The following is a 17345-nucleotide window of genomic DNA, read 5'->3' on the forward strand; positions in this document are numbered from 1 at the left end:
AAAAATATCAGATCATATTTCCTGACTATTTAATTATAATTACCTGATGAACCCAAGTGATAAGGGTCACCTAACTATAACCTTGACCTGTTGACCTACTTTCTTGTTTTTTAAGATACAGCCATTCGGATTGGTTTCCGGTGTAAACAGGTATGGCGGTAATTTTTGGCGCTCTTCAAAAATCTGCAAAAATGCTGTGAACACTCACAAAAGAGGGAAGTGAGCTGAAATATAATATGATTAAAACTTAGACAATATATTCTTTAGATGTGAGCATTCCTAAAATCTGCCCTCAAATGTGACTTTGCCGAATCGTTATCTGAATCGTTATCCCACCCACTCTTTCGACACCTTCATGTCGTGGGTCAAACCATCTACTGGAAGGAGGAAAAGAAACAAATCTTCACCCCTTGAAAAAGACTGGATAAAAAAACATAAATCTTATAGAGACGGTAATGATTCTGATATAAGTGGAAACAGTGAATATAGTGTGTTCAGTGATAGAGGTGAACTTGACCCAGAACTTGACCCTGAAAATCAAACTTTAAATATGGCCGCCAAATTGACCAGAGAAGAACTGAAAGAACTAGGTCAGTTTTTAGTGAAAGAAATTAAAGAGAACTTAATTGTCGAGTTAAAAAACGAATTTAAAGCCATAGTAGAGATCGAAACTGAAATCATGCGATCACAGATCAACGCTCTGAAAGAAGAGAACGCCTCACTGCGAGGGTCCTTAAAAAATGCATTCTTGCAACTTGACGACCTCGAACAGTACGGTCGCCGCATGTGCTTAGACATCTCAGGCGTTCCTGGAGACACTGGGGATGCGAATGAAAATGTTGAAAAAAAGATCCTTGATCACATCAGCAAAATCAAACTTCCTAACGGCCAGAAACTCAACATCTCCAGTCAAGATATTGACAAGTGCCATCGTAAAGGCCGTTTCAGGAATGACGTTAGCTACAACAGAAGGGTGATAGTAGAATTCACCAATTCTAAAGCCCGCCAGTGTCTATATGCCAACAGGAAAATTCTTGGTAACGGCATATTCGTTCAAGAAAACTTGACGAAACATAGAGAAAAGATAGCATATGAGGCCCGCCACCTAGTGCGTGACAAAAAAACTCACAAAAACCTGGGTCGCTGGCTGCAAAGTGTTCGCACTGATGAAAATCAACGGAAAAGATGACATCAAAATAAATATAATAGACATGGATACAATCCAATGCGTTAGAGAAGGCCGGCTGCCTAAACCCAGCCCGTACTTAGGACACGCCTAAAGGTGCATGTGCTAAATATCAGCAAATAAACTAAAAAACAGTTAGTCCTGGCTTCCAAAACTCTAAATGCCGCTTTTTTATATTTTGTTTTTTTCATAGTTGCGGCTTTAGAGTTCTCCCGTCCAAATCCAGTATATAAACCGAGAGAGCTGAAGATCTTAAGCTAAAATACAGTACGTTGTACTAAATGTTGACATCGCCTATCAGTATCATAAACAAGTGATAAACTTACTTTATCGACATAATTCCACAGTTAACGCCGGTTAATTTTTCCAATATCCTTTTTGACACTGTTTGATATATCCACCGTGTACAATAAAAGTTCACACTGTTTTTAAAACATAATTAAACGTAATTAAAATTCACATCTTCATAAATATTAGCATAAAATTTCGTGCTTCTGTTAAATTTAGATCATGTAGATTGTGTATCATGTAAAAACATATTGTAGAAGTTGTATATACCGTGTTTTTCACTCCATGCTCGAATAATACTTGTTACTATAAAATTGCCATTGAATGGCATTCCTATCTGTACTATACTTTACTATCACGATATTCGCGTGCATTCATTTTAACTCTCCCCAATCTGACTTAAGTACTTGATCTTCTAAACCTATGCGTAGCGTAATAGGAGATGTACTTTAGTCAGATTGAACTCTCCCAACCTTCACAATTTTCTAGTACATGTATATGCTATTTATACAACACGACAAGAGGTCAGTAGGCTATTTTTATACGAATTAATAAACCGGATTACTTTTACGGAATATTGTAGGTAAGCTTCAGAATTCATTTAGTATTTTTACTTTTAGATTTTTTAAAAACTTTATATAATTATGTTTTGAAGACTACTCACTTATTACAAAACGGAAACATACATTTGTTGGTTTGTTTATTAAAAATATTTAGACGTTGACATTAAAAGTCAGACTCTATTGTTCAGATCCATAATAGAATGTATCTATCAATTTTTCTATTTCACGTACTCAAAATATAATGTGTGTTTTGACTCTTACGAAGTGTATGCTCTGTTCTGCTCGTACATGTAAAGCGAAAGTCCGATCTAATGTAATTTTACGGTTTGTAAAATTTATAAGTTGTAATAATTGAAGTCATTCTTGGTGTATTTTACTAACTCAGGTAAAACAGAATGAAAAGGTTGTATACACCCTGTATCTATTTTACGTCGTGCTTGAATAACAGATATTACTATAAAACTACCATTGAATGACATCACTGTCTTTACTATACTTTACTATCACGATATTCACGTGCAATCATGTCAACTCTCCCAACCTTCAAGTTCAAGTTCAAATACATGTATATGCTATTTATACACACGACAGGTGGTTAATAGTCTATTTTTAAACGTTTTTTTCTATATCAGATTATTGTGATTGAATATCGTAAATGAGTTTCAGAATTCAATTGGTATTTTCACTTCAAGTCTTTTTAAGGATGTATATATGTGATGAAGACCACCCACTTTCTCCAAAACGCAAACATAAGTTTGTTGTTGTCCTTTTTTACTATTATTATTCATAACAATTAGATATTGGCATTAAAAATCCATTGTACCCATAACCTAGAATGTTCCTATTATTTTTCTATTTTACCAATATTACACTATTCTTAGCTATAATATGTGTTTTGACTCGCTATGCTCTGCTCTGTTGATATATGTACAGCGAAAGTCCTATTCAATGTAATACTACGGTATGTAAAGTTTATAATCTTTAATTGAAGTCGTTTTCTTGGGTATTTTCATGTGAACTCAAGTAAAACGCACTATAAGGTTGCATACTCTCTGTATCAAATAGTCATCTTTGAGAATACTCTAACGTATTCTAATTCATGCTTGAATAACACTTATTACTATTACTACGAAATTGCCAATGAATAACATTCCTCCCTGTACTATACTTTACTATCACGATATCCACGTGCAGTCTTTATAAATCTCCCAAACTTCACCTATATGCTATTTTGACCGCGTTTGACCGTGTTTGGCACCGTGGATTAATACTTAGACCACGATAATCCGTAAATAGCCAATCGCAAAGCAGATTTGTACCCGTCCATATTTCATATACAACAGTAGCGTTGTATATATATCGGGGGAAACTTGGGCAAAAAACGCGTGAATTTCGTGTCAATTTACCATCTAACAATACAGGCTAACGGTGGAGTTTTTTCTCACCAGTTATCAATGGGATAAAAAATAAGATTGACTTTGAGGTAAATTCAGTTGACAACATCTAAATATAAATGTAGGGATAATACACGTTTTTTGTGTGTATTAACGTCTGCAGAAGCCCGCGGGATTGTTTGTGATCGAGACCGAACATAAACATATCCAGAAACGCGCAAATCTATGAATTGAGTAATAGTTACAATTATATAAAAATCAAATTGAATTACAAGAAACTCCATATTTGCAGTGTAGAACCAGCTGGGTAAATACGTAATTTACATATTCACTGAAACATTTCCAACAGTTGTAACTTTTAATGTTCACTTGTTATAAAATAGACATGTCAGCACGATCCTTACATTTGCAAACAACTGGATCCAGTTGTTCGAAACTTTAACAGGCGATTGAGCTAAAGGTCGATTAACTTTATTAGTATATTTTGATAGTTTAGAAAACTTAGAAAAACAAATGTACTTGTTAAGTATTATAAACACTAAATCATCTTAACAGTAAAATTAAAACATCAAACTAGTGTTTCCCACCCACCAAGACTAGTATCTTGAATAGAAATTTAACAGGCGGTTAGTTTAACATCTTAATGCAGGGGTCGTGGGTTCGAGCATCATTAGGGTCACGACCATGACTTCTCATATGACACCAGTACTGGTTTTCCCAGGCAACGGACTCCAGAGTGGTTACAATAAGCCTGAAGCTTTCATCACAATCGAGCTAAAATAAATTAATATAATCTGAACTAAACTAAACTAAACTAACAACCCGTTAAAGTTTCGAACAACTAGGCCCTGTTAGAAAGTAGAACAACTAAATGAATATAACCATAATTATTTTGTCATTTTATACCGATTGTTGAAAAGTGATTTCTAATAGAATCTGATAATTTATACGTGATTATGTATATTACCAGTAAGCACTAGTCAATAATTAAAATACCAGATTACTTCAAACAATAGTATTTTTTTTATCCAACATGTTTACCTCCGATTTGCTGTCAGCCTTTTTTTGTAGTTTCGGAACCTGGCTACGTATCTGTCATCGTGTTTCGCCAACATGCAAACTCCTTACAAAACTAATTGTTCAGTAGTTCAATTTTGATTATTTTTGAGAAGTCCATATTTAACTATTTAGCATTTGCGACTGCAAATGACTCAAAGTGTTAATGAACGTCAAATTTTAGTAATCCGGTATTTAAGTAAAACTGAATTTATACAAAGTAACCTGCATTCTTTCACATGCCCTACTGACAAATAAGCGCTAACGGTACAAAGATTATATCACTCTTACAAAAACACGTTAATCCTAATTTCTATAGAACGCGTGGGACAGTTTTCATTAATTGCAGTTTTTATCTCACGAGGTCTAAGTCGGATAGACAAACTCGTGCCGTTGTCGACGGGATATATACAACTCGCTTTGCTCGTTGTATATATCCCGTAGACAACGGAGCTCGTTGTCTATCCTATACATAAATTATCGTCTTTTGGAATAAGGGATTCCCTTTTACAGTGGTTTACATCATATTTAGAAAACAGATAACAACACGGGGTGCCACAGGGTCGATCCTCGGGCCTCTTCTTTTTCTTATTTATATAAACGACATTGTGAAAGATATTAAATCAAACATTCGATTATTCGCCGATGACACAAGCTTATATCTAGTAGTTGACGATCCAAAAGACGCCGCATCTCAACTCAACTCTGACCTCGGTAAAATACATCATTGGGCAAAAACTTGGCTAGTTGATTTTAATCCTAATAAAACGGAAACTCTTCTCATTTCTAGAAAGTATAACAAACCTCACCATCCGAACTTATTCATGAACAATATTCTTATAAAAACAGTAGAAGAACATAAACACTTAGGAGTCATATTTTCAAGTGATGGTAAATGGCGCCCGCATATTTCATCCGTTATTTATCGTTCATGGCAGAGAATAGGAATACTAAGGTCGATGAAATTTATTATCAACAGACAATCGCTCGAACGCCTTTATATATCTTTTATAAGACCAATTCTCGAGTACAGTGATGTCCTTTGGGACAACTGTACTGAAGAACTTAAACGCGAACTAGAAGCGATACAAACTGAAGCAGCGAGAATTATTACCGGCGCGACAAAGCTCTGCAGTATTAACAACCTGTATACCGACTTAAAGTGGGAAACACTATCTAACAGAAGAAAGAAACATAAACTTATACTATTCTACAAAATGAAAATGACATTTCCCCAAGATACTTATGTGACCTTATCCCTCCTTCTACACAGAATAGATATCAATTAAGAAATAACACGAATATTCCCTTATTAAGCTGTCGTACACAATTATACAAAGATTCTTTTATTCCATCCGTGATTCGTGAATGGAACGCGTTGTCCGAAGAAAACAAAGCAAGTCCTTCGTTAGAAATATTTAAAAGACGCTTAAACAGCAACGTAACCAAACCCCCGCCGCATTACCTTTCAGGAAGTAGGACTGGTCAAGTACTACATACTCGTCTCCGTCTAGGCTGCAGTTCCCTAAATTATGACCTTTTTCGTAAATCAATTTCAAATAATCCTTATTGTATATGCGGTGAACCAGAAACAACAAATCACTACCTTTTATCATGCCCGATTTATATACCACAAAGACAATTGCTCCTAAATGAATTACCTTGTGCACCTACTATTGATAACTTACTGTTTGGTAACGAACACTTAACAACGACTCAAAATATATCGGTCTTTACTAAAGTGCAACAATACATCGTTGCCTCGAAGCGATTCTCCACGTGACCGGCATACCGGTGCGTGCGGGTGACCATTGGCGCGGACTGGCCGTATGCAGCACATTCTTAGTACCAAGCAGCATTTCTCAATTATTTCCACAATGTTCATACTTCACTAACTAAAAAACTATAAAAGGAGTTTAAACTAACAAATAAATAGACAAACCCCATACTCTTTTAAACTCTATCCTTACAACATGTTTTACTGTCGAGGAAATGAATTAATATAAGTTTTCGCTGAAAACTTGTTTTCAGATCCTTTACATCATTTTGATTGTAAATGTTACTGTATATATTTATGTACATGATATATCTAATAAATACTGTTTAAAACTAAGATACAGCCTTGAAATTTGGATGACATGTACAGTTTTGCCCACCGATCTTAAAACTGACATTTAGTGACCATAGATGTGACCTACTGACCTACTTTCTTAATAGTTTAGCATCATTTTGGCTTTTGAAACATGTAGCTCATATTACTCAGGTGAGCGATCCAGTGTCATCGTGACCCTCTTGTTATTAGGTAGTTATACAAGTCATATATTTTACTAATTTAATATCACTGTTGCGTCGTTTTATGTTTTTGAAGAGTTTTTAATGCTTTAATGCTTCAGTGACATCCTTTTTTACATTTTTTGTCATACAGATTTGCATAGATTGGGCGAAATTGAATTCGTTATAGCGTGACAGAAGGGAACATTGGGCAGAAATGTAAATAAAATAGTGTGTGCAAATAACCAGTACCAGGACAAGACAAAATCTCTGTGGATAAAAAACTGAATCATTGCAAATTGGCAGAAATCAATTTAGACACTTACAACAAAAGTTAGTAAATATATTTATATTCTAACAAATTTAATATGATTACATTTAGGCATGTAGGTCATGGAGTTTTTAAATTTGGATACACATTCCTGTTGACATTAGCATTTCGTACTGGCATATGATCAGTTTTGAATACAGGCATAACAAGCTAGCCATGATCATCAAACACATACTAGTTTAGATTTTGTTTGTTATATTTGTATATAAGAAGAACTATATATTTAGAGAAATATTCTAATGTCGATAAATGTAAATTGTTAACATTGTTATTTGTATTTGTAGCCATTTCTATATTTCTTTACGCTATACTGAGCTTTTGGATGGCAGTCTGTTTATTGATATTATGATACCTGAAAAATGAGTTAAAAGAATATTTTAGACTAAAGACATTTTGTTAAAGAAGTTTGATATAATATTGACAAGTATATTCTGGTTTTATAAACCCTACACCACGCACAATATGTTCCTTTGCACCTGGCTAAAATATTCCCAGAGAACAATGTCTCTAAAGGTACGGTCTTTTGTCCTATTTTATAGTCGTTCTTTGGCCAAATTGTCCACAGTTAAAGCCAGAAAAACTTGTGTATTATGTTTACAATTTCCTAATTCATTAAAATACTTCCAAAATGCAATTATATAATTATAATATGTGAACAATTGGAAATATCATGTTAGAATATGTAGGGAAATTCGGTCAGACATATAGCTGGATACGCCAATATGGAGTCAGAGTAAGCTTAATACTTAAATTTGTCAGTTAAATTTCTTTGTTCGAATCAGTATTAAGTTATTCTAGAAAAGACGAATACTTTAAACCGTAAAACATGTAATAGTCAAAATTTCAGCTAAAAAGAATTAAAAGTTGTGTTCGATAGACTGAGTAGGAATCATATAATAAGATGTTATTCATTATGCACGGCGGTTAGCTTACCTTATTATAGTTTGCAAATTTTTGTTTTTAATAACTGAAAATTAAAGAACAAATGACAAGACCATCCTGTCACTGGCCTGAGACTCTAATTTATTTATACCGCATGTTTTAAATATTTTTGTTGATTTTGTGTTTGGCTGGGAAATCGGAGACGGCCATTGTGCAAGGCCGTCGTTGCTGCTAGACATATCAATATAAAGACTGGGCTATTAACAAAGTACAAAATAAAAATCTGTAAAAAGATCCTTCGGAAGCAAAGAATGCAACAAAGCAGACTAATAGCAGACTCGGTTTGATTGAGTCTGTTCATGACAGGTAATGAAACATGCAATACCTCTCACGCCCCCTAGCACTGGCTTAAGCGGAACTCTATTACATATCAATTGAATAGACTCCATGATCCCAAAGGACCAGAAAATATAACAACACTGAAACAAACCAAGAACGTGGAGTTTTTACATACACTATTATTCTTACTTTTCGCCTTCCATTTCTTCCTCCATTTATAAAAATTGATTACGCCACATATGTGCCAAATCCTCTTTAGTACTACAATGCAAATAAAGGGGTCGTTTGCAAGAACATGACACTTGCGCTCTATCAATGTTTTAGTGTGAATTACGGGGAGCAATATTCAGCCATGTCTTATGGTTCGACAGCACTTCTGCAATTCTTGTATGCCGAAATTTTCTTATTTGGAATCAAATTACTAACCTATTAAGTTTTTGACTGAACTCTGAAATTACTTTACATTAAGAGAAGCAAATTAAAACACACGATTCGAGGTATCTGGTTTTGACTTCTACTTAAATTTGTCTTTTATACATCGTGTAACATATGTAAAGTTATTTCAAATGCCTTGTATTTTCTTATGAAACTATTTGTGAACTGATGTTAATAAATGCGGTGTTGTTTTTGTTGACAATTATCATAAGTAGAACAAAATGAGTTTATACATAACTACAAATTCATGTCTAACTTATATATTCGTCATTCTGACAATAATATTTTTCTGTTGTTTCAGACGAATGACCGTAGTTAAAGGATCAAATTAAACAAACAACAGCAGCAGCGCGAGAAACCTTCTAGATAATTTTATAGCTAAGACGGCAAGGATACTGATACAATGAGCCTAATTCACGATTATAACCAATCATGTTCGTTTTATGACGACCAGAGGACTGCAGTGGGATCAGATATAATAGCGGCTATGATTCAGCTCAACACGGGTAAACAGTTAAAGGTGGGTTTTAGATAATTCACAAGAGGAAATGGAAGGTCCTTTAAAGTATAGGCTCGTCAGTAACGCTTTGGAAGAAGGTTATATGTCACAAGTCATTCGTTTTTTTGCCTATAATTCATGTTTTAGAAATTGTAAATAACATATGAAGAATTAGTTAGACCTGATTCCGAATTCAAGAACACGTTAAAGGTATCTGACCGCCACTGTCGTTGTATAATTGACATATATTGGAAAGCAACATTAGACCCGAAGCAAAAACACGAACCCAAAGTGTTCCGGTCATGGCAAGATCATATATTGTATTACTTCAAAAGTTTAAAAGGTTTATTTTAACACAGTCTGCAGCAAGTGCTATATTATGGCATGTCAAACGTTGCTAAATTATATATGTATGTTATTATTATTGTATGTTTGTTTTTGTTATTCAATGGCTTGTCATTCATATTCTAAAAGTCATTATTGTTATTGTATATGTCGTTATTCTTATTGTATCTTTGATATTGTTATTCAATGTCGTGTCATTCATATTCTAAGTCTTACCATTGTTATTCTATATGTCGTTATTCTTATTGTATGTTCGATATTCTTATGGTAAACGTCATTATTGTTATTCTATATTTCGTTATTCTTATTGTATCTTTGATATTGTTATTCAATGTCGTGTCATTCATATTCTAAGTATTACCATTGTTATTGTATATGTCGTTATTCTTATTGTATGTTCGATATTCTTATGGTAAAAGTTATCAATGTTGTTCAATATCTGACGATTCTATTTACAAAACTGGTCATTCTTATTCTATGTTAAGTGATTGTATTTGTATAGTGTCGCTGTGCTATTTATATCGCGGGAAATCGCACATACAATAAGAATATCAAGCTTACAAAAACAATAATGAATATACAACAACAATAACGTCTTTTACAATAAGAATATCGAACATACAATAATAATAACAACATATAGAATAACAATGGTAACACTTAGAATTGAATGACACGACATTAAATAACATTATCAAAGATACTATAAGAATAACGAAATATAGAATAACAATAATGACGTTTACCATAAGAATATCGAACATACAATAAGAATAACGACATATACACAAACAATGGTAAGACTTAGAATATGAACGACACGACATTGAATAACAATATCAAAGATACAATAACAATAACGAAACATAGAATAACAATAATGACTTTTACCATAAGAATATCGAACATACCATAAGAATAACGACATATACAATAACAATAGCAAATTTTAGAATATGAATGACACGACATTGAATAACAATAACAAACATACAATAATAATAATATACATATATAATTTAGCAACGTTTGACATGCCATACTATATACACATACAGCAAAAAGTCTATACATGAATCTTCGATAAAATATACCTGGTCCATTTCAGCCTATGATTGAAACATAAGAGATTCGGCGTTCATTATATGCCTTTGTATACTCCTTTTTCCATTATAGCTAAATAGCAGTAATACAAAATATGTCAAAATTCTGAGACAAACAATTACTCACTGATATTTATTTATTAGTTAGAAGCAATATTCATCGTGTGACAATGCTTGCCAGTCTATCGTGCCGATAAGTTGCCAGTTCGACAGAAGTGTCATCTATCTGGCCGTGTATTTTACAATATCTCCATCGTAGTTAATGCAGACACTATGCACGTCAACTATTATAATAACTGTAAATAATTTATAATCCATGTTTCAATCGTACAGGCTCCAGTGTTTACGTAGTTTATATGTCGAAATAGTCTAATGTGTATTTGACTATTTGTGCATTCGAGTGTCGTCATCAGTCATGTGTACTTTTTCAGAAACTGCATATACTTCACAACCTTTGCACTCGTGATTATATTATACGTATCCGACCTTCTGCCCATGTTTCACTAACTGATAGAATATAGGGACATATTTATTATTTCTTAATTAAAATGCTGTAGCCTGTAAGTCGTTAGATATGCTACATGTTCGTGTCTATCGGGAAGACTCCATGACAGTCAGTTCAACAAGCCCGATATTGGATATTTGACCTCGTTTACAAGGTTTTTCTTTTCTTACAATATAAGCACAACTTCAAAATTCATGAAAACAATCTCGATGAATCTTCGACTTAATTCCAGGATTTACATGTGCTAGATGCAGGCTGCGGAACTGGGAGTTATGCAAAGGCACTTCTTGATATTGGAGTTGGTTACTTAACACTACTGGATGCATCAAATGGTATGCTAGAACGCGCTAGAGAAAAACTTAGTAACTATTTAGCACAAGGACGGGTTCAAGATATGGTTGAGTGCAGTTTGCCGCCTATTCCTGTTCAGGATGATTGTTTTGATGCTGTTTTGTTCAATTCGGTTTGTATGTCTTAATCGGTTAGTAAGTTTGTAGTCTTATGAGTCAATAGTGTTTGTGCGGCTAACGCCAGAATTCTTGAAATTTTCTCTACAAGTCAATTTTTTTACGTTCCGACTTTGCTATGAACTGCTATAAACTTCAGTGTCATTCTTGTAATCAAGAGGAAATATTATGACAGATTGAGGGCAAAGAAACACTGATATTTAAAAGCGTGCTTAGATGATTGAAGTGTTAAGGAAATCCGTCGTTAAAGTGCTCATAAACGAACCCTTTACAGAAACTTTTATCATTATGATGTGGATGAATATATAAAAAAAAGAAATAAACAATGAATAAAAAGCCTGCCCACCAGCTCAACTCTATAAGAAGAGTGCAGATTTACGGATGGTTCTAAGTTCGATTCCTTGGCAAGGTGTATTTTCTCCGTGACGATTTCATATTCTCCACCTTTGATGCATGTGGATAATTTTTAACTGCAGGACTCAAATTAGAATAACTGCTCTCAATTACATAACTGAAATACTATTTTACAAAGGCAATTAACGCAATGCAAACAAACAAAACGAAAATAATTATTTGAAGAGAACAGAAAATCAGTCTTTTTTAATAAAAGATTAAGAGAGAATACATATTGTTTTTACAGACCTGAAGCGGTTGATAATTTACTATTTAGTAACAAATATGTTATATGATCGTCACATATGCTCAGTTCGTTTTAAGGTTTAGGAATATATTATCAAACACAGAAATGTTTGGTCTACAAACAACATATTTACCAATAATCCACCTGTCCACCTCATGTATTGATCCGTATGGCTGGATATTTTGAGAATATTCTCAAAAAGTTGTTCCCCTTTGAAAATAAATGACATTTGCAAAGAAATGAAAATTAAAATATGCTGCAAACTAGTTCCACTAGTTTTGAGAAATGTCTGAACTGGGACATCATTGCAAATGCATCAAAACAAAGCTATGTAACAGTTCTTTGGAAAATGGTGACTTTTGAAGGCATTAAAGTTTTGTCCTTTTTGCAGTCGGAATTCAAGGTATTAAATACAACAACAACAACAACAACATTTATTCAGCAATTAAGCATTTTTATAAATGCTTCTAGCCTAAACAGAGTTGACATGTAGCGAGACATATTTAACATTTAATATAATAATACAGATACTGAGAGAAGCTTTGCAAGATTATTATTATTACATACAGAACATTCTAACATACAATAACTATGTTAGATGGAAAAATGGTGTTGCTTCTAAAATGAAACTAACTTTCAATATCTTGTCTTCGTTTATTCGCAAAATAAATAAATTTTGAGAGATTTAGTAATTCCTTTCTATTTTCCGTTGACATCAAATTATCAAATTTATTTAGTGTGGGCCATCTACAATAATATGGTTTTAAATATTTTCTTCGTAATTATTATATTAAATAAATTGACAGTTGTTTAGTAGAGTAATATACATGTTTTATGTGCTGTTTGATTTTTACGTAAAACAACCATTTCTTTCTGTGATCTGGTGTTGTTTGATTTTTTCTTAAAACATTGGGCTAACCGTTAACATGCTAGTACAAAATATTGACAACGATTGGCCGAGACAGGAAGAATGGGTTAAAGGGTGTCTGTAACTTTAGTTATTCTAAATTTGTCATTGGTTTCCTTAGTAAGAGACCGACTTTACTTTCTGTTATGTGTGTTTGATTGTGACATTACATCGATGTGTGAAAATAAATGTTTTACAAATTTGTTATCAAACTGTTAAAGCATAGATAGTTTGAACACTAGATTAGTTTAATTATGCCTCGCTCTTTCTAGGTTTTAGTATGAGTTACATCTTTTATTACTTGCAGGTCTTACACCACCTTGATCGAACAAACTCCGATTTTCCAAACGTGATTGAGACACTACAAGAATCCCGTAGGATCTTGCGTCCAAAAGGTGTTATAGTTATAACAACAATTCTTCCAGAAACATTTGCAGATGCGTTGTGGTTTATGCAGATTGACAGAAAGGTGGCTCAGCGATTCATAGAAAATAATGCTCCTTCTTTGAATCAGCTGTACAAGATCTTTGAAGATGCCGGTATATGTTGCACTCAGAAAATGACTGTTCTGGGCTCCGATCTGTTAAAGCACTACTATAATGTTGAAGACCCATTAGAAGAGTCATTGCGAAGAAACCTGAATGAGTTTTGGTCATTTGCAACAGAGGCGGAGGTCAGTGAACTGGTACAGAGAGTTAAAGACTTAAAGGACAGCGAAGAACTGGAGGCATGGATCAAATCACATGATCGCACAAGCACAATGGGTATCCTGACAATAATGATATGTAAACCTCTTTATTATCAGTAAAGTCTATTCTTGATGTAAAGGACAAATACGTATTGGTTCTATAGCCTTTAGATGGTATGCCTTACCTACTCAAGTATATGGAACTACATATAACAAAAAATCTGGATAAGTCATCATTTGTATCATTACCGCATGTTTTTCGACAGTTTGGAAAAGTCCGAGAGAGAAATCCGAAAGTGAGTAGTCCACAGAGTTTAAAGATTAAAAAGCAACAGAGAACTTGATACCTTGATCAAATCAAATTATCGCACTAATGCTCTTTCTCCTGACAAACATCTCTATTCTCATGCTGGTTTATTCACGTGAGACGTTCTGTTTTATACGCTGTAAATAATGCGATGATTAACGTATGAAAGTGTTACGTTATCGTTTGTATCAAAGCTTTATGTCTTTCAATAGAAAATACCTTCATACATTATTAATTCAATCAAATACAAATGAAATATAATTTGCATTTGCTATTATGAAATTCTACAGAAAAAAAGTAAAGTACTTGCTACACACTGGTTGTGTTGGCTAACATTGCAAATGTTTGATGTGCTACCCACCTAACGTGCCGTTCGGTTTTCAATTGAGTTTTACAGACATACATTGAAGTGTATTATATACAACAAAAGGGCCTTTCAGACCTACATATCACTCAATGCAGTTCAAATTAAAGCTGTACTTCTTAAAAATATAATCTAAAACACGAAAGCTAACATTAAAGGCAATGCAAGTCCTAGGCGCCAGTTTTACAGATAAAGTAAACTTTTTAATCAAAACGATTGACGTTTACTGGCTTCAAGTGTGCCCTTGACCTTGTACCTAGATTGCACACTATGCAAGTCATCTTGATGAGGTTAACAATTGAAGACAACTGTATGAAAGTCATTTTAGTGCTTTAAAACATATGTAAAGTTCACCAGAAATTCACTATTTCACCTTTGACCTCAGGCCTTTCTTCCCATCATTTTGGGAATGCAACCAACACCGGTGGAATGGGAAAAATGCTCTCGGAAATTGTCTAAATCAGGAAAATTTGAAAATTACCATATTCTATATAAATGTACTTTTGAGTGTAATATTTCCAAATGTAGGGTTGCGTTTTAATAATTGTTCAACAGTATATTATAAAAGTTGTTTACAGAAAGTCAACAGATAATTTAGCAAAACTAAATTGTATGGCAGCAACAACACTGAAAGTTTACATTCATCTGCGAATTTTAAGTTCAGAATTGGGGGAAAAACATGTGTTTTGCTTTGGTCGCCTCCTTTTACCTTAGGTAGATATAGGGGGAAATCCCTGCAGCTCCAAGTATGAGTTTGAAGTATGACCTTGTGACCAAGGCTGTGCATCTGCAGTTCGTCTTCAAATATTTCACTACTGATATTAGTTTTATGAAAATATATATAGCAGTTAAAACATTAGGTCGACATGATGGAATAATAGAAGGACCAATGGATTGACAAGCGCGAATTAAATAGAGCCCTCATAATAGTTTTGTATCTGCGTGTATAATAAAAATTACCTGCTGCTACATTCTGTATAAGATACTCCTGATGTTTACCCACCATGTTGCAATATCCTGCTCGATTTACAAAATGTTGGCTGGGACAAACTTGGCACATCCATTGTTGCCATCATTTCTTTCAACTTTATAGCACCATTACCTGTAACAACTGATTGCCCACACTGCCCTAACATTTATATCATATTTGCTGCGTTTATCATCAATTTTTAATTTGGGTATGGTTTCAAACAAACTGTTCCTTACAAGCAGCACATCTCGCACCTAACATTAAAACCAAACCATGACTTCGTGACTCTGACACAATCTCTACTACCGGCTTGTTCTCATTGATAGGTTGTTTTACACCATTACAGTTAAATGCATGTTTCAATAATTGTTTTGTTTTGTTGGGTTTAACGTCGCACCGACACAATTATGTGGCGAGGTTCCAGCTTTGATGGAGGAGGAAGACTCAAGATGTTCCTCCGTGCATTATTTCATCACGAGCGGGCACCTGGGTAGAACCACCGACCTTCCGTAAGTCAGCTGGATAGCTTCCTCACATGAAGAATTCAACACCCCGAGCGAGGATCGAATCCACATCGGTGAGGGGCAAGTGATATGAAGTCAGCGACATTTACCACTCGGCCATGGAGGTCCCGCATGTTTCAATAACATTTAATATGCGTCTGCAAGCAATCCAAATTGATGAATCCAAATTGATGAGTCTGTACCCTTTGATATTGGTATATTTCAATGGAGAAAGAACAATTTTCATGTAACCAATTCGCTTGGATTGGAATTACACGTGGTGCATTATCCCATCATGTAAGAATTGGCGTTTAGTGAGCTTCTTTGAGGGTAATTTTGGTCTACATTTTGAGCTTTTTACTTTGATATCTGATATCCGTGGACATTTGTGCACCGCAGTCATTCTTTTATGTCAATAATCCACCAGCTTAACCGAAGCATTTCTTGCTCTCCAATGGCATTCCTTTTCAAACATAACCTTCAGCATGTTTCCAATATAAAGTGTGTCAATTTTGTCAAGTTTCAAACACTTAATATTCTGTTTAATAAGAAATGACTTGATTTCAACTCATTTCGATTTGAAGATTGAATACTGCTTAAGCCGGTGCTAGGGGGCGTGGGCGGTGTTGCATTTTTCATTACTGCTCATGAACAGACTCAGTCAAACCGAGTCTGCAATTTTCACTGTTTGCCTTGTTCTCGGTGCTTCCGAGGGATCTACTTTCCAGATTTAATTTACTTAACAACAGCGGGTGTAAAGTGCTGTGCGGCGGCCGTAAAAAGTCGCCCCTACTTCATCTCAGTGTTGTTATATTTTCTGGCCCTTCGGGATCATTGATTTCAACTCATTTCGATTTGAAGATTAAATACTGCTTAAGCCGGTGCTAAGGGGGCGTGGGCGGTGTTGCATTTTTCATTACTGCTCATGAACAGACTCAGTCAAACCGAGTCTGCAATTTTCACTGTTTGCCTTGTTGTCGGTGCTTCCGAGGGATCTACTTTCCAGATTTTATTTACTTAACAACAGCGGGTGTAAAGTGCTGTGTGGCGGCCGTAAAAAGTCGCCCCGACTTCATCTCAGTGTTGTTATATTTTCTGGTCCTTCGGGATCATTGATTTTAACTCATTTAGATTTGAAGATTGAATACTGCTTAAGCCGGTGCTAGGGGGCGTGGGCGGTGTTGCATTTTTCATTACTGCTCATGAACAGACTCGATCTCATGAACAGACTCGATCAAACCGAGTCTGCTATTTTCACTGTTTGCCTTGTTCTCGGTGCTTCCGAGGGATCTACTTTTCAGA

General features: G+C 34.5%; 2 protein-coding genes across 6 annotated transcripts in view; one reads left to right on the forward strand and one right to left on the reverse strand.

The window, feature by feature from the left end:
- LOC123547058 (ubiquinone biosynthesis O-methyltransferase-like) overlaps nucleotides 1–1903 on the reverse strand; it is a 26665-nt gene extending 24762 nt beyond the window's left edge. The window contains exon 1 of the mRNA XM_053551354.1: nucleotides 1513–1903. The gene's annotated coding sequence lies outside the window, so the exon portion shown is untranslated. The remainder of the gene's footprint in view (nucleotides 1–1512) is intronic.
- LOC123547057 (malonyl-[acyl-carrier protein] O-methyltransferase-like) overlaps nucleotides 1–14473 on the forward strand; it is a 26368-nt gene extending 11895 nt beyond the window's left edge. For 3 of the 5 annotated variants that reach the window (XM_045333823.2, XM_053551352.1, XM_045333822.2), the window contains 3 exons: nucleotides 9047–9265; nucleotides 11430–11660; nucleotides 13519–14473. In XM_045333823.2, the coding sequence (XP_045189758.2) occupies nucleotides 9149–9265; nucleotides 11430–11660; nucleotides 13519–14019 (849 nt within the window). In that variant the 5' untranslated portion in view covers nucleotides 9047–9148 and the 3' untranslated portion in view covers nucleotides 14020–14473. Of the gene's footprint in view, nucleotides 1–1915; nucleotides 2058–6912; nucleotides 7092–9046; nucleotides 9266–11429; nucleotides 11661–13518 lie in introns of those variants that run through there. The other 2 variants (XM_053551353.1, XM_045333821.2) reach the window with 2 other exon arrangements.
- The last annotated feature ends 2872 nt before the right edge of the window (nucleotides 14474–17345 follow it).

Source organism: Mercenaria mercenaria, chromosome 9 (genome assembly GCF_021730395.1).
Source record: "Mercenaria mercenaria strain notata chromosome 9, MADL_Memer_1, whole genome shotgun sequence".
NCBI classification, from domain to species: Eukaryota; Metazoa; Mollusca; class Bivalvia; order Venerida; family Veneridae; genus Mercenaria; species Mercenaria mercenaria.